Raw genomic sequence first — 22,602 nt, 5'->3', positions numbered from 1 at the left:
ATTCTTCTGTGATAGATGGAATCATGCCTCAACATATTTCCCTTCTTAATATTTTTTTTATCTATTGATACGTTTATTTTAAGCTAACACCTCCATTTGGGAAACAAACTTTCCTCCTCTTTTGACTTGTTTGGGATGGCCACACTTTTCTGTTTTCCTTGGCATTTTGTACTTTAAATCTCGAAAATTCATCCAAAATTCCAAACAAGTGCTAAAAAGCTGTAATGTACTATGTATGGTCACAGAGCGGCTTAATACCTTACTTTTGGTCACTACACAAAAGAGGAAACTTTTCACCTATAACATAAAGAGGATAAGGAAGGCTGACATGCATGCGAGAACTATATTTTTACTTCATGTATCTGCGGCTAGTGCAAAGTTTTGAAAAACTATACATTGTGTCATATACATCAGTCCCTGCTGCTAGGTTATGTGTTTACTGAAATATCGTCAACTCCTAAATTTTAGATTAAACGTATGTCTGAAATCGGACTGGCCCTGTCCGATCAGTGTTCTATGGGTGTTGTTATGAATTAAACAGGGCACAATTGAAGTAATTCGTTGTATTCAAAAGATATGATTTCACTACCAAATCACATGTATAAAAACTCCAGGTCACACTGGTACATCATTTCAAAAGAGACTGATACTGTTTGAAATAGGAGGATCTTACGCTCGGACAAAGTAGATAAAGCAAACGAAAAAGTAGATAAAGCGAACGACAAAGTACATAAAGCAAACGAAAAAGAAAATAAAGTCGTCACATAAAGTATTGATATAACGAGCAATATCAGTTGTACACTGCATCAGTATGCAATTGTCCTTGAAATGATCTAAAGGGAAATTTATTTATGATTGATATATGAAAACAAAATCAAGAAAAAAGACACAGATCAAAAGATGGAAAGGAGCACAGATATAAAGATATCATTAAAGATATAGCATTAAAAGATTATAAAGTCAGTACTCAGAAATGTATTTGATTCCTTATTCTTCTAATTCAGTTCAATTGTAATGTTGATATGCATTTTGCACAAAAATGTATTAGGAGCTCACTAAAACATTAGAAAAAAATTTGGTCATAGTCGTCATGAATTTTACTTCTTTTCACCACCAGCCTCTCCCTCTTTTAGAATTTTCAGGAGTAGGTGCGCCACTTTGTTCGTGAGGTCATCTTTTCCTGTGTCCAAATTCCGCTTGGCGGACTTACTCCAAGGGCTGAGATCCAGTTTTGGTATCTGTGAGCAGGATACGGCCAGATTCCTGTAAATGTATAGGCTTATAATTAAAGGTAGGCCAGTTCAAGCTGTATTTCACGCTTTAATTAAATTCGGACGAAGTTTAAGGGTTTGATTTTTTTCTGATCCTGCAATTTAAGTAATGAAATATGAATTCACATCTCGATGAAATAATATTTCTTGTATGAAAATACAGCAAAGAAAAGCACCAGCTGTACCTGTAAGAAGGTATTTTGACTTATTTCCCTTATACCATATGTAATATTTCAAAATGTGTATTAAAGTTTAGAATAAACGACATAAAATGATGACAATTCAAGCAAACCTCGCCTAATGATACTTGTATTCATTCAGTTATCTTACCATTATAAATTACATGCATACACAATATCTTTTTGCATACCCTTTATTAGTGTTTGCCCTGGATGCGTCAGGTCGCGGGTTCGAACCACGGCCGAGTCATACCAAAGACATAAAAATGGTACTAACAGCTGCCTCACATGGCGTTCAGCATTAAGCGGTTATTGTTAGGACTCGTCGGCCTAGTGTCATTAATAATGTGACTGAATGGGACATCATGCTACATGTCTGCGGCACGATGCCCCAGTGCTAGATATCACTATAGCGATATGACTGAATTTTTTTTTAAAGCTACGTTATAAATCCAAATCACACACACACAGAGACACATACACAGATATCCCCTTTATTTTCAGATGGAAATGCACACTGCTGTATATGTAGTTTTCTTGCTGCTAAGAAAACAAACCGTACCCCTACCCCTGCCTGAGGATTGTTCACGTACGGTACCAATGAAGTACTTCATATTTGTTTAATGTAACTCAAACAACTATCGTTTCTAAATTGCCTCTTTTCTCTTTTTTTTTCTTTTGATCCCTTTATAATAAGCAACAGATTCTTCATTGTTAAACTGGCTTGTACGCGTACCACTTTCCTAAGGATTTTGCGTTCTCTGTTGTCAAGAGTTCACCCCAAATCCAAAAGAATAGCTGAAATGTTGCGGTCTGTTTGGTAAGTTGACACTACATATCACATGTTACTTAAATTCGGAGTAAGTTTAACTCTTCGAATACTTTCTGGTCTCGTTTACTGGTGAATGTACTCATTTAAAACAATGCATCTCTGCTACTGAAACTAGGTCGCTGCTAAATATATTACACTTAAGTGTTACGTTTACGTCAGTTTAGGAAGCCATGTTAACTTCCATATAGGGAATATACGTTTATGTTCGCTTCGTACCAATGTCAGCACCTTCATGATGGTATGCAAAAGAAACTCATCTTTCATTTGGCAAGTATATTTCATTTTACAAATGTTATCAGGGTCTCATGGCAATCCATTTTGACTGTTATTAACGTTGGGAACAATAAAAAGGTCGTACAGAGGGACGTATATATCTCAAAGATTATTTACACCATAAGTCTCTACATTGCCCCCGTTTGAAAGTGTAGAATCATCCCACATCGAAGAATAAAATACACAAAATAATGATATTTTATCGTTATGGACTGATATCCAACATTCCAATATGCACTAAAGATAAATTCGTTACATTTACAAACATACATTCATTTTAACTTGATTCCACCATTTGTTGCTGTATATAATGCTTCATACTTTAACATAAGTCGTCCTTAATAGCCTTTTTTAAATTTCTACCTTTCTATTTTCAAACCTTGCCAACACGTTGCTAATGTCTCACTTTGTAATAATGCGATATCCACAAAAACAGTGAGAAAACGGTCACGAAAATTACCAAAATACTATAATCTTACTTTATGGTGTCTGCCGCGAGGAACGCATCTTTAGGGATAACGAAGTTGTCGTCATAAACGTTTGCACACAGCACGGCCGAGAGGGATGTTTGTTTTATGGCGGTCAGTTTTGCTGGAACACAATAATTAAAACTGTATTTGTTAAAGATGACAAAGGTGTATTAAAGTCCTTAAAAAAGGAATTAATATAAAAAATAGCATGCATGTCTGAACATATATTTCGGTAAAGAGACATTAAAAGTGCATCTCACTGATTTCAAGAAAAGAAGAAAGGAGTGATACATCATTTTAAAGACATTATTTTTTAGAGAGTTGAAATCATCTATAGTGAAGGACAACAGATTACTAAACCGGAAAACAGCGCTCACCTTTTATAAATTGTACCTCCTCATCTTTAACATCTAGCTTACTTTTTTATTTAGCCGGATAGTCATTACCTTTGGAACGTTTTTGACTCACCGATTGAAAACCCTTCCGGTTCCGGCCTCTCAAACCAATACCTGTCTCCATTTTTGAGGGCCTTGAACTGCGCTAAAAGGATGCAGTTTAGTGTTGGACCGACGATGAGTGTGGAAATCTTTTCGGTGACAAGACCAGTCCACAAGTCTATGTCCATCGGTGATCTGTATGAATTAAGATGTAAATTGATAAATTCACGTAAATTAAAAGGGATCAACCTAGGATTAAGGGATTCTGCAAACAAAGTGTATCATGTCATGTCTATTTGGTTAGTAGAACTGTTTCAAAAAATGAGATTCGTTAGCATTTTTTGCATATGTGCCATGGTCTGCAACATGTCCTTTGTAACATTTTTAAAATACAATTCAATTCATAGTTTTCTTCGCGGAAGTGTACTGACTTAAACGCTTAAGTGGTGCACTCCATTATTTTCTCTTAGATCTTGTAAACCGTATGTCACATATGCCCTCTTGCTCTTGCGGATAGCTTTTTAATCATTGCAATTAGTTCGATATCAAGTGTTGATATTAAGAATAGTTTGGTACAAGGAGTGTTAGGTGACGTGCGTTGGTGGTGTTGTGGATTAATCAATCTAAATATTGATATAAACAGGGACACTTAAGGCTAATATGAAAAATAATGCACTGAGCCTTTACTCTCCACAAATCTCAACAGTAGATACAGAAACATGTTTTGTTTCTGCATCATTATATTAAATCTCAAGATATGTTGGGCTGGAGCGGTGACTGAGCGGTATAAGACGCTTGACATTACAGATCACTCCCACCTCCTCTCTGTACGCATGGGTACTGATCTAGGCTCGGCCAACGTAGGCATGTGCGTAAGATTGCCAGTAGAAATCCTGATGGTAGGTGGTTCATCCAAGGGTTTTCACGGTTCTTCCTGCACCAGATATTTTGAGCACCTATTATGGTATATCATGTGATGATAAGTGGCATTGAACTCATACAGCAAAATCTAAATGTATATAACAGGTTAGAGGGACGTCAGCAGATCGTAAACATATTCAGAGAAGGAATTGCATAAGATTAATATTTTAAGAAGATAAATCCTCCCAGAAATAAAACATAACGATATAGTTCTTGAACACAGAGCTAAAGTCAGAAATGTTCGAGTTATATCAATGTATATTAAATAATTTATGACGGTAAAATGTGCATACAATTCTTAAAATTTGCGATCATATTTCCTTATATAAACCATATGCCTTCGAAACGCCCAAGATTTAATCATGTGGTGCATCATCTTGGATGCCCGTAAAAGCATTTAAATCATGAAAAGAATGTCTTATATGATGGGCATTGATCCGCCCAACTAGAATGTGTTCTATTGCCTATGACCATTGCTTTGCATCTGCACTGATGGAGGTCAACCCTTCGTGTGTTATGTATCAGTGAGGTATTTGTGTCCTATACACGATCAAGACAACGACACAACCACTCTGCGATTTGTTCAGGGATGTCACTATCCAAGGATGAATTTAAATTTCCCGAATCTTGTTTGCCGACTCGCATAATGAAAGATGTCAAGATATTTCATAACATCATGACTGCGGAGCATCTGTGTCTAATTGTGTATGCCTTTCATTACTTGTGATATATATTTAACTAGGAAGCCAACGTTTTGGAATACGTTTTCCCATATTATTTGAACAAAATACGTTGGGACTAAGATTTAGGATCTGAATTGGCTGTCAGACTTAAGGTTTTACAAAGTTTCCGGTGTTTATAGTGAATCTGAAAAGATCATGAAATTTGTGTTGCGTATCCTTGTATTTCAAAGCATTTGCTTTTGACTATATCTTCTGAAGTAAAAAAAGGAGAATTTATACGCTTAACGCCAGCAGATTTTGCAACGGGGTGTTCGAACTGTCTGTACACAGGGAACCATGGCCACGATGGAACACTCAATTTACTCTAAGTAATGAAATTTATTCGCAATGCCAACTTGCAAAGTAAACGGAGCTTGCTTCTCTTCAAATGATTTTCTTCATTTATTATTAAAATAATTATTCATTTATTGCAAGTACGCGTGAAACCAAACACCTATTATTTTGGTTTCTGGAGTTAAATCATTAGAGATGTGAGTATATTTGTGCTCACCAAATGAGGAGTTTAGTGAATACAAAGCCTAAACATGTTTTGGCCTTCTTTGTGTTTGTGTGAATGTGTGAGTGATTGTAGAACTGAAAAAAGTTTGTCTTACTGATAGACACTCTTCAGTAGTGCTATGGTGGTGCTATCGTGCCATGTCAGAGATGCCCAAGAACTTGGATCAGCCAGTGATTCACCGCATAATTCTGTCCGGTATTTCCAGTAAGGAGGAATTCCGTGGTCTCTTCCTCTGTTTATGTTTAAGGCCGCCAGGTCATAACTTACACCGTTCGACAAATACAGCTTGTTTCTCGCTCCATCTTCCACGAATCTTTAAACATGTGTGAAGTTTGGATGGTAATAATGTAGAGGATAAAGCATTTGAGGAGAAACAATGTAGCGAGAACTAATTAGTAGATGCTATGATTAGAAGATATGACCTTGTAGGATAGTTAATACTGTTTGTATAAGATAGAACGAAAACACGTTATGAGGCATTCTATTATCTAATCGTCCGCCGCACGATGAATGAAGCTCGCTCTTTATTCGTTTCTAACGTTAAATGACTGGAGTCTACCATGCGATTGATTGGCTAGATCTCTGTTCCGGAAAGGGTTTTGTTTATTAACAACAATTCTAAAAAAGGCAATCAAGAGTACGCATGTGTTATCAGTAGTACTCGTGTGTTATCACTAGTACTCATGTGTTATCAGTAGTACTCGTGTGTTATCAGTAGTACTCGTGTGTTATCACTAGTACTCATGTGTTATCAGTAGTACTCGTGTGTTATCAGTAGTACTCGTGTGTTATCACTAGTACTCATGTGTTATCAGTAGTACTCGTGTGTTATCACTAGTACTCGTGTGTTATCAGTAGTACTTGTGTGTTATCACTAGTACTCATGTGTTATCAGTAGTACTCGTGTGTAATACTCGTGTGTTATCAGTAGTACTCGTGTGTTATCACTAGTACTCATGTGTTATCAGTAGTACTCGTGTGTTATCAGTAGTACTCGTGTGTTATCAGTAGTACTCGTGTGTTATCAATAGTAGTACTCGTGTGTTATCACTAGTACTCATGTGTTATCAGTAGTACTCGTGTGTTATCAGTAGTACTCGTGTGTTATCAGTAGTACTCGTGTGTTATCAGTAGTACTCGTGTGTTGGCGTATTCCATTGTCATCTCAGTTTTTCAATGTCACCTCGAAACTCTACAGTTTGCAATCTTATTATACATGCGTGAAATCAAACGTGAAAAAATGAGAGGGACCAAATATTGTTTAATCTGTTAGAGTCTTTACAGCACATGCAACTAGTATCATGTATCAAACTAATGCACTTGATACATTTACATTTCTAAGAAGGAGATGAAAAATTAGTCGAAAAGATCGTACACTGTCCTATTGTAATTTACTTTCAAATCAAATCCACGCTTTTGCCGCATTTTGTGGTTCTATTTCTTTTGTACTTTGTGAGTATCTAGACATCGTCTACCTTTAATATCTATGAACTCTGTCCCTAACCCGTTAGAACATTTTTGTTCTGCCATCATGCAGATGTAATATTTAGTATTTGATTTCGCCCTATCTCAGTGTCTCCAAAACGTGTAAGATACATGTATTGATAGACAGACTTATATATAGTTAGGTACATAGACATACCGATAGATATATATGGATATGTACAAGTAAACAACTCGATGCATATATAGGTACCTGTCGGTTTTAGGGCATTTTGTTTCTGTCATCCATTTCAGCATTCGATGTGCTCCGGTTCTTCCCCTCATGTAAAGCATATGAGGATTAAGATACGTGTTCTCAATATTTTTCAGATCCGGGTCATTGATATCTGTCGTCTCTGTACTCTCTGTGTGAAGTTTCATTTCATTCGTTATCCAGGAATGTCCTATTCTAAACGGCATGGTTATATATATATATATATATATATATATATATATATATATATATATATATATATATATATATATATATGAGAGAGAGAGAGAGAGAGATGTTCATCGATACTAACATCTCCCCGTCCATTCATCTACGCTCTTATTCATCCTTAAATCCATTGATCCAGATGACTCTTTAACCATCCATCATACAACTAATAGACAACTTGCAGCTCGATCCCAATTGTTTATTTATTTCAAATAATATATCTTTAACCAAATCTTTCAATTTGTTTTGTCTCTTTTGTCTCATTATTATCATTAATTCTCTATCTATCCATCTGGCAAGCTAGATATTTAGATATTTAGATATTGATCTAAAGTTCTTTCTGTTATGTTATGAATATGCCTATTTACGACGCCAATATATATATATATATATATATATATATATATATATATATATATATATATATATATATATATATATATATATATATATATATATATATATATATATATATATATATATATATTACTTGAGTGAATAATGCTATCAAAACAGTTTACACAAGGTAATGTTGAAATTGTATGAATGTGATAGACCGGAACTATTTTTTACCTGAATGCTATTCCAAAATCATTGGCAATGTCAGTGTTTATGGTCGGGTCGTAGCCTTTGAAGTAAGTCACCCTAGTACCAGTATTGAGGAGGCCATTACTAGTCATGACTTTACGTGTTAGGAGCCAGGAAAGAAACTCATTGTATGTAATGTGCTGAATTTGGGCGATATTTATTTTCCTGGCCTCCTGGAATAATTCCTCTGGATCTGTCCACCCTAGTCCTTTGAGAAGATCCACGATACGATTGTGTTCCTGTACAAATAGTGTGTGGTAGGAGCCAAGACCGGGTACAACATTCACTCTAGAGTCACCTGGGAATGACGGTATGATATGGTTTTTTTTTTTTTTTTTTTTTTTTTGTTCAACTTTATCTTAATATTGATTCCACATTACAAATTAAATACATAACCAGCATTCGTTTATTTGTGTGTGTGTGTCTTTGTACACTCATGCGAGTGACAAAATCGAAAAATATCAATTATTACAGGCGGATAGTTTCTTTTTTGTTCGTCTTGATTGAAAATATTTTTACCTTTATGACAACCATCACATTTTGATTTGAAGTCGATATTTAACGGTCAGTCAAATGCATATTTGTGCTGAATGACGATATGATTATTGAAAATGGATTTTAAGCCTTGTCATAATATAGATTCCACATTAAGAAAATAATAAATAATAAGGAAAGAATATATATATATATATATATATATATATATATATATATATATATATATATATATATATATATAATAATAATAATAATAATAATAATGATAATAATAAGGACTTTGTATAGCGTCTAATCTTTATAAGCTCTAAGCGCTTTAAAACATTAGACAACACCTATTAGATAAAAAACATATAATGATATGATTACAAAAACAAACACCATGAAATTAGAAAACATAAAAAAAACATGCTGAGAATACTTAAGGTAGGAAACATTATTAGGTCTTTAAGTTTGTTCTTGCAGTCGAAATAAGTGAGTTCTGAGAGCACTCTTGAATAGGATCACTGTGTCTTTGTGTCTAAGTTCGGTGGGCAATTCATTCCACGTTGCTGGGGCCTGGTATGCAAAAGAACGATGTCCATATATGACTTTGTTTTCATAGTGGGAATAATGAGTATATATATATATATATATATATATATATATATATATATATATATATATATATATATATATATTAGCATTCGTATATGTGGTTGGATATCTGTTTGCACGGTGGGGGTTGGGGGGTGGCCATATCGAGCAATAGCAGTTAATACAAACAGACAGCTTTCTTTTAGCTTTAAAATTAATCGGATGCGACACAATTTTATCTTTATAGCAACCATACAAATTTGATACAGTTAACAATGCATGTTCGTTTAGTACGAGATGAATATTTAATTTTTAATCGGAACCTTTATCTGAACGTTGGTCATACTTGTAGCCATGGGTTTGTCAGTCTAAAATAATTGATTATTTTCTAGATTAAGAAACCTTTATAACTGTCAATATTTTAAACGTATTACTTACTCAAAACAAATTATCCCATTAAGAGAAAAGAAAACAACAGTTGGCAGAATTCCGTAAATAAGATATCAAGCTGTCACTTCTTTCCTATATTTCTGTAATTGCTCATCCATGTTACAGAAATCTTTTCAAAAATACGCTAAATGGCGCGCAGCGTTGGTTAAATTTATAAAATTTCCACTTACGCATATCTTTTTTAAGGCTATCCTATTTGTCCATTATGACAACAGTTGTTGATGGTCACTTTCTCAAGAGTATTCAAAACTCCATTGTTTTACATATTTGTATGTAGTTGGTGACCGCCGCTCATTAGAAAACGACTCACTTGTGTCCAGCACGTTGCCAGTTCGTATCTTATCTTTCCAGAAACGTACAACAAATGACTCTTTAACACTGATAAAGCTGTGCATCCATGAGTACATACAATTGCTTGGCAATTTATCTATAATTGAGCAGGAATAAGAATTCCTTAAGCTGACCGCGCTAAGTAAGATTATCCATAGCTTAAAGCATACTGACGTTCTAAGCATGCATTGCCACATGTGTATTTACCATTCAACACACGTGCCCGCAGTGCATTGGTACGGCCGTCTTGAACTTACCAGCGACGGAACAACTCTCCCCTGTCACTGTCAGAGTGCACTTCGAATTGTCATCACCTGCTGGGAGGTTGTCACCATCGGAGACAGTCATATACTCGGGAAAATCTTCAGCTAGAGTAAAGCAAAGACCTCATTATTTCAACAAAAAAATTATACAACCTTTTCGTGGATTTTGTAATATGGAATGAATGACAAAATGAGTTTTGGTTTGCCCCAATACATGCTGCTTAGATTAGGCTTGACAGCTAGTCTCATAGTATATTATCTTACAAGTAGGCAGAAAGAACATGCTCAATATGGCGTACATATATGTCTAGGCTAACGGGCAGAACGTATCCCTACGTCCAAACTGAGCGAGTAATTTACTCCGAGTGTGGCTATACACGAATCTATCGTTGTATTCATTTCATACCTCTCCTTTTCCGCTTTCCGATATTTTTAAAAGGTTTGGCATTTGTGCCAATTAGTCTTGTATCCTGTTATAAATATAAATGCTCAGACGTCAGTGAAATGTGTGAGAAGGAAATATGAACATCGGTCTTGAAGACCTTAAGAATGATGTTCGATAAAATTGGTAAGTAGTATTGATACCGAGATCTATAGAAAAATATATATCCCATCCAATGCCATTGTATTAGAACCATATACAACTGAATGATGGATGTTCCACCCAAATACATCTTATTTGAACCATATACGTTTGGATATATCGCGTCCGACTTACTTTTTAATTCATGGTAGTCAGGTTAATAATAAAAAGAACAGAAATGCAAGAGATCTGGACTCCTTATATTTTCATTATATTCGATTAATTCTTAATGATAAGAGAATTTCAATATATATATATATATATATATATATATATATATATATATATATATATATATATATATATATATATATATATAACACGAAGGGATAGCTATGGAAAGATTGAAAGATTGCAGGACAAACTTGGGTTTCGAAATTTGATTAATTCAGCTGCTGAGGAACCATACACATTGGAGGCATCAATGTACGAGGTTATCTGGTTCTCTTGCTGTCGTGGTCCGGCTGTAAATAAATAAATTAAAAATAATAAAAATAAAAAAATAAATCAATACAATTGTCTTGGTCAAGGAGTAACGTATATTTAAAAAATTTTGCACACACGATTTTCAGCAAAATACAGTCTAGTCATCTCATGACGATGACATTATTTTTGTTGATAGCGAAGTAAACGCTTTCTTTTGTGTGTGTGTGTGTGTGTGTGTGTGTGTGTTAGACTCGCTTTTTCCAACAGAGCAGCATCGAATATATTTTTCCAGTAAATGTTTATTTGTTATTGTGTGATTAAAAAAATCAGGCGCCTTGTTCCTACATACAATTATTCCGGAAGTCAGAAGTTATCTCTAATTTACCTCCTGGAGAACAATTTCGAGTTCTAAGCGTTTTCTTGGTCTATTTTCGTTTTAGAAAAAAGTGGAACGTATATTTGTAGCATTTGTTAACACAACTGCTAATTTCATGAAATGTCTGGTACACATATGTGGCTATTAGCGATAAAGCTAATAATATATGACTTTTTTGTTACAGTACTTTCATATTTTGGGGACATCCAAATTGACGAAAATTATTATACCAGGAAAATTTTAAATTCACAGCATCTGAAAATAGATTTTTTTAGGAAAGTATTTTCCCAATAATTTAGCTCATACGTATATCCTTGCGAAAATGTCCTGATTTGTATTTTATTTTGTACTTACTCAACGTATTGCAGCTCACGTCCAATGCCGGGGTGGAGCGTTTTACGTTCATGCAGGTCCCGTTTTTAAAGAAACTATCGCCGTTGGGTACGTAAATTGGAATGCACTTCTCTCTGTTGTTTGAAATGAAAGATACATGTAAACAATTTTTGATATAGTGACTTTCCTTATATTAATTACACAAACAGAAGCACAAGTTCGGCCTTGTTTAAATAGGCATCCTCTGTCTCTTATTTTCAAGGCAAGTTGAATTCGAAAACCGTTCTGTCTATATATATTTATAAACCTGTTTATCTCACTAACAACATTATGTAATAAACTAATTATGTGTGCATGCTTGCATGTGTATATGGATCTAGTTAGAAAGGCTAGAAGGTAGCATATATATATATATATATATATATATATATATATATATATATATATATATATATATATAGAGAGAGAGAGAGAGAGAGAGAGAGAGAGAGAGAGGGGCACGTAGGACTATTAGGTTATATATTTAATGAATCAATCTATGATTTTAAAAAGAACAAACAGTGAAACGTTAAATCGCACTTACGCATTTACGTTTACTTGATTCGTGTCACAACAGTCCAATGTCCCAACATTACTTCCTGAAATTCATCAACATTAGAATACAGTTTAAGAGATCTTATCAGAATACATTACAAAAAACACGACCATGGTGGAAACAAGCAAGAAAGAAATCAAATAGAAAGTACGAATAAAGCTATTCGGTCACCTATCAATAGAAACATAAATTTACAGTAACAGAGATATAATTTAGAAACAGAAGAAAATGTTGCAGCTGATAACACCTTCGTTCAAAATTTATATAGCAAACATAATAATAGCAAAAAATTAAGATAAAACAACATATTCGGGTAGAAAAAGAAATTACACCATGTAATAGTGCCTTAAATACAATTTATTTCCGGTATTCACGGATTTTATAGCTTTTATATAACGTGTTCCTTTTGCGCAGAGAATAAATTTTTTGTTAAATGATAACTTTTTATTTTCAGACTAATGGTCTGAACGATGTTTTAACTGTTGGTGATGGTTTTATTGGTATCAACTGCCCTTTTTACTCAGGTACTTCAATTAGTTTTCTTGATTAACTGAAGAATTAAGTTTATATTTTATTTTTTTGGCGTGCATTGCACTTGCAATCTAGATCTTCGATCGTTACGTCTGTTTAAGAAATCCTGAAAATCATTTGTATTGGTGGAAAAAGTTACCGGATATCAGATTGCGAAATTCACATATTTTAAGTCGCTAACGAAGTGGGATCCCGGGTTTGATTCTCTTACTAAACTGGGCCCTAAACGAGATTACTATCATTTGTTTTATTCTTATGTTTGTGATCTTTAATTCATGTGCATCACCTGATTTTCGTTCAGACTTTATGTATATTTCACCCTTAATACCTAAAAACATTTGTGTTCTATATATTTACTTAAAACAACCAGTGCATTTCACAATTGACAACCTAATAGTTACCTTTTCATTATGCTCTCCGTGCAAAATAAATTTTTTATTACATTGCACAGCAAGCTGCAACAGATGTCACTGAGAGGTCCTAATGGTGTCTGAAAGGTTCACGTGTTATACGCTAAATAATTGATTGGGAGACTGCAGTTGGTGACCCAATATATGTTACACAAATAACTGTTACATGAAGCTCAACAAAACTGTATCACTAATTTAGGAGATACTGTTAAATTAACAGATGTAGTTAATAGTTTGAACAAAGACCTTTATATACTCAAGTGCGTTTAAATTTGGGGGATAAAAGTGTTTGGACAACTAAGACAAGGAGAGATAAATTCGTAAATTAATAGCTATCGACCAAAAAACTACTCAAAGAGCTAATAAAATCTTATTGTTACAAATGCAGATTGTTGCAAACTGAGAGGAAAATAGAAACAATAGCCTTGTTAAGACAGATTTTGTTGGCATTTAAAAGGTAAAGAACAAGTGAAGCGCCTAACTTCCAAAAGGATTTACAGCAAATCGAACAGGAGATTAAAAAATTAAGCAGATTATTGGACCTGGAGAACATATTCAGATCCCAGGAAGATGATAAAACTTAACAATTCCTCCTAGAAAAGCGATATAAGGATTAGAATAATGACCTGCGTTCAAGCGATAATAAAGTCTACGTATACAAACTCTGAGTACAAGATAGTCTGTACAAAGCTAAACGTTTCCTTTTCACACAACCACGTCTAGTAGAGATCGCCTTAAAGAAACCTGAAAATCTGGAAGCAAGCGACATTTCGGAATGGAGGGAATCATATATATATATATATATATATATATATATATATATATATATATATATATATATATCGCGAAAAACAAATCACTTTATTCCATTCATCTTATCTTTCAGTGAATTAAGGCTTTCAAGATTTGCCAACATGAGGCACAGAATAACAAAGTATTATGGTGTAAAACGGGGTATATCAAATAATGTAAATAATGTTTTGGTAAAATAAGACACAGAAACATATCCTCTCATTTTAACGGTTCCCACTCTCTGCATCACTCAGCAAGTTACATTAAGCGTAACAGTGAAAAATCCTTCAGTAATATAAATTCGTAAGTTTACTATAGTTTCTCAAATTAATTAACTAATTAATTATTAGATAAATAATAATTCAATAAAAGATCAATTTAGAAATAAATGCGAATAAAAAACTGTACGGAAAGGTCAAACCTGAATATATCAGATAAGATGTTTGTAAGCTCAGTTTTTTCCTTTTTCCTTTTTTATAGTGCGTCAGGTAGACCCTGAACGAATTGTGAACACTGACCATGATTTAATTTTCAAAACGCATTTGCAACAGACCAGGAACCCGAACAATACGCATTCATTCTATGCCCGAAGCCTTTCGAAAGCTTGAATCTAAACCTATTTACAGATGTGTGTGCTTCACGGTTATAGAACGTGTTAAACAACCTAATTTTGTGATAACACATCCAGACACAATAATTCAAAGTTTTACATTATCATACTGAAGTATAAATATTCGCTTGGTCTAATTACTGCTCTCACACAAGATGTTAATAACTTTAGCTAGCAATGTTGGCCTCTCTGTCTTATTAACACAGACCTGATCATTCGCGCCCTGCCATAATTGGTCAGAATTGTAAAAGCATGCGACAGTTTTATTTTACAATCTTCCCTGTTTCCCTTCGATTATAAAGCAGTGCTAATTTGTTAAACATTCTTTAACACTTTCGATACAGATATTTGCTCGTATGAGAAAGCATTAGTTGTGACTATCACGTATAACATGATTATTATATTAGTTTATGCCAACGTTCTGATATTACTTGTTACGAAAGAGTAATGCATCACAGTTATTAGTAACAATGAAAATTAAATATGCCTCTGCAATTTTGACATGTGAAGATTGTTGTTGTTGTTATAGGTTTACTGCAATTTTTCAGCACGTGATAGTCTGTCTACACATAACGGCCAACATTGGTTGTAGAGGAAAACCCAAGAAAACCCCGATAAGAACCATCGACAAAAGGGAAGCTACCTGGCAAATTTTCTCAGACACTGACATGAGACCCGAACCCATGCATACGATTTTATTGATATGTAGGTAAGTGTGTACCAATGTGTTTTCCTTTTAAAATGACTTTTGATCCTGTTTTGAAGACAATCACTAAATTGAAATGAATACCGACTTTCTGAACCTTTGTCAAAAATTTGCTTTGCCTAAACGCGTCCTCAAGCAGAATTGACCATCCTCTTTGCAAACAATTTAATGCATAATTCCACAAGTGAACATTCTTAAATCGTGAGGTTCAGAATCCCGGTACAGATAAAAATAATATTCACGAGTTTAACGGAAAGGAGCCTCGTGTTGTATACAAAGCTGAAGAAGAATGATCAAGCAGACAGAGGGACAGACAGACAAACGGAATGGCATGCAGAATAAGTCACAGACGAGTATGGTTGTTAAAAACCATTTGACAGGTTGAGTACAACTAAGAACAAATAAATAAATAAATAAAAATACAGGTATAACCTGTGTAAACTGGAGTAGAGATAATGTCATGGTCCAAAAACTGCCCCCACTGGAAAACATGCAGCGAGATCTTCTGATCTAAAGTCGTCTTAGTGCCTGTGTTAGCGTGAACTACATTACTGATGGTTCTTGGGTTGGGCAGAGTTCCGGTTCCGCTTGCAGTATGGGTTCGCGGACTGGATACTCCATCTGGTATTTGAAAATTAATACTTTAAGACCTCGATGATTGATTCATATAATTTACTGGTAAAAATACTTAACAACTTTCTATCACTTAAAATTAAAAGCATTGAAGAAGTTATAACTGGTTCTACATTTCAGATACACCTAATTGGTAGGCAAGTTTTGTTTTTTGTATTATGAGATATCCTAAAACCGAGACATATGCATTTCGATCGAGAATGACAGTATGTAATAGAAAAATGTATAGACATATAGACAGACAGACAGACTAGCAATATAAAACGAAAGGATACAACGAACGAGAGATGGCAGTTAATTAAAGCTTAAAATGTAAAGCAGACAAAAACATGTCACGAAAGATAGACAGTAATATATACTTTAGTAGATAATCTACGTACCATCATATTCTGGGTCTAGCAAGCGTCTCTGGGGCCTAAAGGCCATGCCCCACTCTGGATGATCAAGGTTATTGCATGAACCGTCCAATGTCCGGTACATACTTGTCGCTTGTCCGGTGCAATTGAAGAAATTTCTGGCAACGCAAACTGCACGGATTCGGAATATGGCATAGAACGTCTCATGATAAACGATGCTGTTCAATTGGGTTGCTGTATAGCTGAATGAATGATCAATTGTGAATACATCATTAGAAGTCTTGTAGAAGTATATCATAGATTTGGCATACGTGCGTACAAAATGAACATACGTATATATTTCTATGTTAACTAATGCATTAATAAACGAGCACACACACAAACTATACATATGTACACTGCACACTATCACACATACACATACACACATACACACATATATATATACAACAAACTTACCTACTTGCATATGGACAAGTACACACATACAGACATATACAGATTATACCTATTTACACTTCATGTGCATTTATAAAAATATAAAACATATTACTCTCCTACTTACCTACCTCCATACATGTACATACCTGCGAAGACATGCTTACCTTTTTAAATACAAAATACATCAAAAATTGCTGCACTTCTGCCTTCATACATACAGACAGAAAGACAGAGAGACAGACAGACATGGATGCATACATCCATCCGTCCATCCATCAGTCCGTCATTCCGTGCCTGCCTGCCTGCATGCTTGCCGACCATCCTATCTACATACATACCTACCTACCTATATTCCTACCTGCATACCTACAGACATACATGCCTACATACACACATACATACATACATATATACACACATACATACATACATACATACATAAACACATACAAAAATACATCCATACATACATACATTAATACATATTTACATAAAAACATACAGACATGCATACACACATACATACACACATACATACACATACATACATACATACATACATACAAACATACATAAATACATACATACATACATACACACACATGCATGCATACACACATACAAACATACATACATGCATGCATGCATACATATGTACATACATACATGCATACATACATACATACATACATACATAAATTATAAATTAAACAACACCAACACGTAAAATGTAGAATACATACATACATATATGCATACACACATACATACATACACACATACATATATCCATACATATATACATACATACATGCGTACATAGGTACGTACGTAGGTACTTGCATACATACATACATACATTCATACACACATACATACACACACATGCATGCATACATACACACATGCAAACATACATACATGCATGCGTACATACATATATGCATACATACATTCATGCATACATACATGAATACATACATACATACATGTATACATACATACATACATACATACATACATACGTACATAAATTATAAATTAAACAACACCAACACGTAGAATAGAGAATACATACATACATATATACATACACACATACAAACATGCATACATACATACATACATACACGGTCAACAATATACAGATCCTGCTGGCCTTATAACATTTATCCATATCTCTGTCTACAAGAATTTTCTACAGTACATTATGTTTGCACAAACGAACATGTGCAGGTATGAACACATGAACGGACGGACCAGACGTGGCAGTTCCGGGTTCTCTATAAAAGGAGAAAAGAACGACAAATCACTTTAGACCGTTAAGGCATTTCTTAGAGATGAAGAATAATTTATCGCAGAGTATCCATTATCCGCAGTAATTAAATAGTTACTATCCGTCCTGTCCCCTCTGGGCAAACTCCCTCCCGAAATTGTAAGCATAAACAAAACCAATCGGGGACAGATCTGGTGATAACGTGAGTCCGGGATAGGTCTGGAAAATAACGTAAATCGGGGATAGATCTGGTAAGAACGTCAATCCGGTATAGAACTGGTCGTAAAGTCAATCGGGGATAGATCTGGTAATAACGTCAATCGGGGATAGATCCGGAAACAACGTCATTCAGAGATAGATCTGGTAATAACGTCAAGAACAGTAGCAACGTTGTGATTTAATCAGGTATGTGTGTGCATCTGAGAGAGAGAGAGTACATTGTCTGTAGTATTTCCAACGTCTTTGAAACCAAGAAAGCATTACTGTCATTGTATTGTCCTGAGTTAAATAAATGTAGTAGCTGGTCAGCGTCTGCAAAGAAAAAATAAAAAGTAAAAGTATATTAATGTTTCCTCATATTCGAGGAATCCTACACATTTTCGCTTCCTCTACTATTACAACTACCATAATCATTATCACCGTTATGAATGTGTTTGTAATTCTTCTTCTTCGTCGTCGTCTTCTTCTTCTTCTTCTTCTTATTATTATTATTATTATTATTATTATTAATGTTCTTGTTGTTGCTATTGTTGTGATTATTATTGGTGGTGGTGAAGGTGATGGTGTTCTTGTTGTTGTTGATGAAATGTCGTCGCTGTTACTGTCTAACATTTCGAAATTTGTTACCGATATTATGCAATAACCTTCTTTAATCATGGACTATTAAGGTTCCTTGCACAAAATCGGCGTTGACTTATACCTTTATTGAGCGGACACCTGTCTAAAGATGCTGAAACTTTTCTTCCACTTCTCATGAGTGCCTGCTTAAGACGAGTATCACTGTACGTTTTAGATTTATTGAAGATGATAACGTTTTATTAGCAACCTATCAGAAAATATCTAGATTAAAATTAATTCATAACATCTACTGTCAAGATGCACATCTGGAGATCTCAAATTATACATGAACTGCTCGGTTCTAGTCTGAATTTTGCGTGAATTCGAGGACTGATTTCCAACACCTATTGCCATTTGTTTGTTAGTACTGTAGGAAGTCAAGGGCGTATTTATTTTGTATGTAAGACTCCATTTTATGCTTAGCTAGATTTTACTGATAGCTTATTGAATATGGGTAGCAGGCGTATTTGTCTAACTAGTAATTATCCAATTATCAAATTATTGGAGCAGACGTCATACTTTACAATCTCACGCGACTTGATGACAGTTACGATTAGTTCCGTAATAAGGACCTTCTTAGATTTCGTAATGTAGAGAATCAACTGGTTATTTTTACGTACGCCTCGTTTAGTAACTTGAGATCGGAATAACACATTGCATTGAGAGTTTCGGTCGTGTTTTGTATTGCAAGTACTAAAATTCACCTTTGAAAGGTTTACTGACAAGAAATAGCATGCAAGTGTGAATTAGTACAGTTTCGTGATATGTGGTTTTTATGTGATTAAAGAAATATTTCATTTATATTGTTTGAGCCTTTAATAATCTTTCAGTAGGCAACGTCTGTTGAATTAGGTACCATCGAAACAAGAAAATATCGACTTTCAAAGCCAAACTCACCCAGAGGTTGATTGATTAACTCCATAGTGGGACCACTTTCTGTAACAGCACAGTCTTTGTACAAGTTGAATAGATTGTGTGCATACTTCGCCCATTTTTGTAATTTCCAAGTAACAAAATCTGAACTCAAATACTTATTTGAATTACCATAATGAGTTAGTCTCTCTCTCTCTCTCTCTCTCTCTCTCTCTCTCTTAAATGTGGCCTTTTGAAAGCAATTCCACTCTGTATAAATTATTGTGCACACCTACAAACTCCCCTAATCCCTGATTTTGGATTACCTAAATATAAGTCTGAAGATGATTGAACTGTTGAGTCTGAGTTAGGATCACGAACTTTGAACAAAACCAATCACAGTAAGTTTTACTTTAGAGATCGTTTTCTGATTGGCTGAAAAGAAACCTCAAATTCAGTCTCAAAAGCTATATACATTTCAACCCAAATTATAGTTTTGAACATATTTATACCTGCGTTGGTGACTTTGTTATTTGTATTTTCTTCAGCTATATCAATCAGAGCCAACCTTACAGCAGCCATGACGTAGTTAGCAAAGACGGAATCGTAATAGTACGTTGCCTGTACTGTGCATGTCAGCACAGATACAGCCAAACGAAACGTGGTTGCTGACGTCATCTAAAATGAATAAAATGAATATGAATCAGTTATAAAATTATTCATTTTTAAGTTCTGAGCTCTTATTTTAGAGATAAATATAAAATTAAGGAACGAACAAGAATTTATATTTGTTATTAGAAGTCATGAAAAAATTAACCGCCAAGGAAAACCTGGGGCATGTTCTATGACACGCTTAAGAATTTTCGTCAATGATTGGAAAAACACACCGGAAATATCCTTTGCATTCATTTTTACATTGTTTGCGAAACAATTCGGAATGATGCCTTTCCTATTCAAGGTGATTTAAAGTTAGGTAATTTCTCATGGACGAAACATGCATACGTTTCTCATTTGAAGTATTAGATTATTAAAGAACTTTCATTTACGGGACTCGGTAAAGCGTAACACAATAAACGGAAATGTTACATGATTTCACGTACATTGACTGTAGGTAACACATAAATTACATTCGTCTTTGTCCACTGTAAGCTTTTTCCGCAAAGTTCTCTCTCTCTCTCTCTCTCTCTCTCCTACATACACAAAGGCACAACACATGAATGCACGTATACGACGTTCTATACAGAACATGACCATAATAAATTATCTAGAAAGTGAGCAAATTAAATGATCTACAACACAACAATCATTGACGGATACTCCCAATGTTTTTTATAAGGAGCCCCTGTGCTGACAAACATGCCAGTAGGTCTAGTTTCCTGGATTTAATGCTGTCCTATACGTGTATACGTCCGCGTTAGGAATATTAGCCAGACATGATTTGATCAGCACGCTTATTACATTGATATATATATCAAGATCTGGCCTTGATCTCTTGCTGTTCCGAATATGGCCTAATGCAGCATGAACATAGGAACTCCTCTCTAAATTCGTTGTTCTGCGCAATGGTTGTTGTCCCGTTTACATTAGTGACAGACTCCACCGTCCGCAGTTCACCAAACATTTACGTCTACTGCTCACTTAGACCAGTTTTCTCAAAAGCAAGGTAAACTCATGAGCTTTTTTGTGGCCCACGTGATTTTCGTACTATCTATGCTTCTTACTCATTATTTCAAAGCCAATCATATACTTCAGACTAAAGCAGTAAATAAGAAACAAAAATATTTACCAAAAACACCGAAAAAATCACACAGGATCCTGTCCCCTGTGACAGCAATGGTGCGACTTTTTCCGTAGTCCCAGTATACCTTCCTAAATGCACAACAAAGAGCAAACAAAAAGAAAATACAGAAATAAAGGCATCTAAGAGAACAATACTGTATTATATTGCTCAGAATGGATTCTGATAGGACAAACTGCATACGTACGGATTTTTGACAGAATTCATTGTTTCCCTCAGTAGGTATCCACGCCCTGTCCATTTGCCTTTGTGTGTGCATGCGTGTGTGCAACAAAACTGTCCAGGATTCAAAAGATTAGTTGAATAAGATTCGAACCATGAGTCTATCGTTAAATTTCCGCATTCAGATGAGTACCTGAGATAACAAGGGAAAATTACATGAAACAATTGCAGGTCTTACAAACGTTTGCATGAACTGGTAGTAAAATATATTACCGATATAACCAACTGCAGTGATCGTAATCCTATGCAACATTGATAAATGGAATACTTGGTGGAAACAAAGGCAAGTCAAACAAGTTGATTAAAGATTAAACTCGAATCTACGAACTGATATACGCTATACATTATTAAGGGAAACACGCTACTGTAGTTCTCTGTTTAGCGCCTGCGTACACGGAAGTAAACATGTCATGGAATACTGAAGCAGTTATGCATTACTTGTTGCTACACTGGCAAACGGCAATAAAATCTACCTTTTCATCTTGGTATATATTTCTGAGCTAAAACCCGAATAATAAAGATATTGTCGCATGCGAAGTATTTTTTTCTTAAACCCTGCTTGTGCATTGTA

General features: G+C 34.7%; 1 protein-coding gene across 1 annotated transcript; it reads right to left on the bottom strand.

The window, feature by feature from the left end:
- Positions 1–548: 548 nt before the first annotated feature.
- Positions 549–21,908, bottom strand: LOC149790278 (peroxidasin-like). Its single transcript, XM_089972323.1, has 14 exons — positions 21,798–21,908; positions 20,524–20,689; positions 18,760–18,853; positions 16,630–16,847; positions 16,049–16,237; positions 12,556–12,610; positions 11,994–12,106; positions 11,203–11,301; positions 10,249–10,359; positions 7,322–7,472; positions 5,720–5,938; positions 3,494–3,657; positions 3,035–3,146; positions 549–1,263 (listed from the first exon to the last, which is right to left on the bottom strand). The coding sequence occupies exons 2-14, from the start codon at positions 20,687–20,689 to the stop codon at positions 1,098–1,100; spliced, it is 1,857 nt and encodes a 618-aa protein (XP_089828449.1). The 5' UTR covers positions 21,798–21,908; the 3' UTR covers positions 549–1,097.
- Between the last annotated feature and the right edge of the window lie 694 nt (positions 21,909–22,602).

The sequence above is a fragment of the Sinohyriopsis cumingii genome, chromosome 10, assembly GCF_028554795.1.
Source record: "Sinohyriopsis cumingii isolate HCF-2022 chromosome 10, ASM2855479v2, whole genome shotgun sequence".
NCBI lineage: Eukaryota > Metazoa > Mollusca > Bivalvia > Unionida > Unionidae > Sinohyriopsis > Sinohyriopsis cumingii.
Note: the sequence above shows the minus strand (reverse complement) of the source record. Positions and strands in the feature narration are given on the sequence as shown.

Bases quoted from the DNA above. Each gene is read 5' to 3' on its own strand.
- LOC149790278 (XM_089972323.1), bottom strand. From the start codon at position 20,689: ATGACGTCAGCAACCACGTTTCGTTTGGCTGTATCTGTGCTGACATGC. The intron at 16,238-16,629 runs GTACGTAGATTA...TTCAAATACCAG, and splicing joins GCTAGACCCAGAATATGATG to ATGGAGTATCCAGTCCGCGA. The intron at 10,360-11,202 runs GTTTGTCCTGCA...GCTTTACTCTAG, and splicing joins AATCAAATTTCGAAACCCAA to CTGAAGATTTTCCCGAGTAT.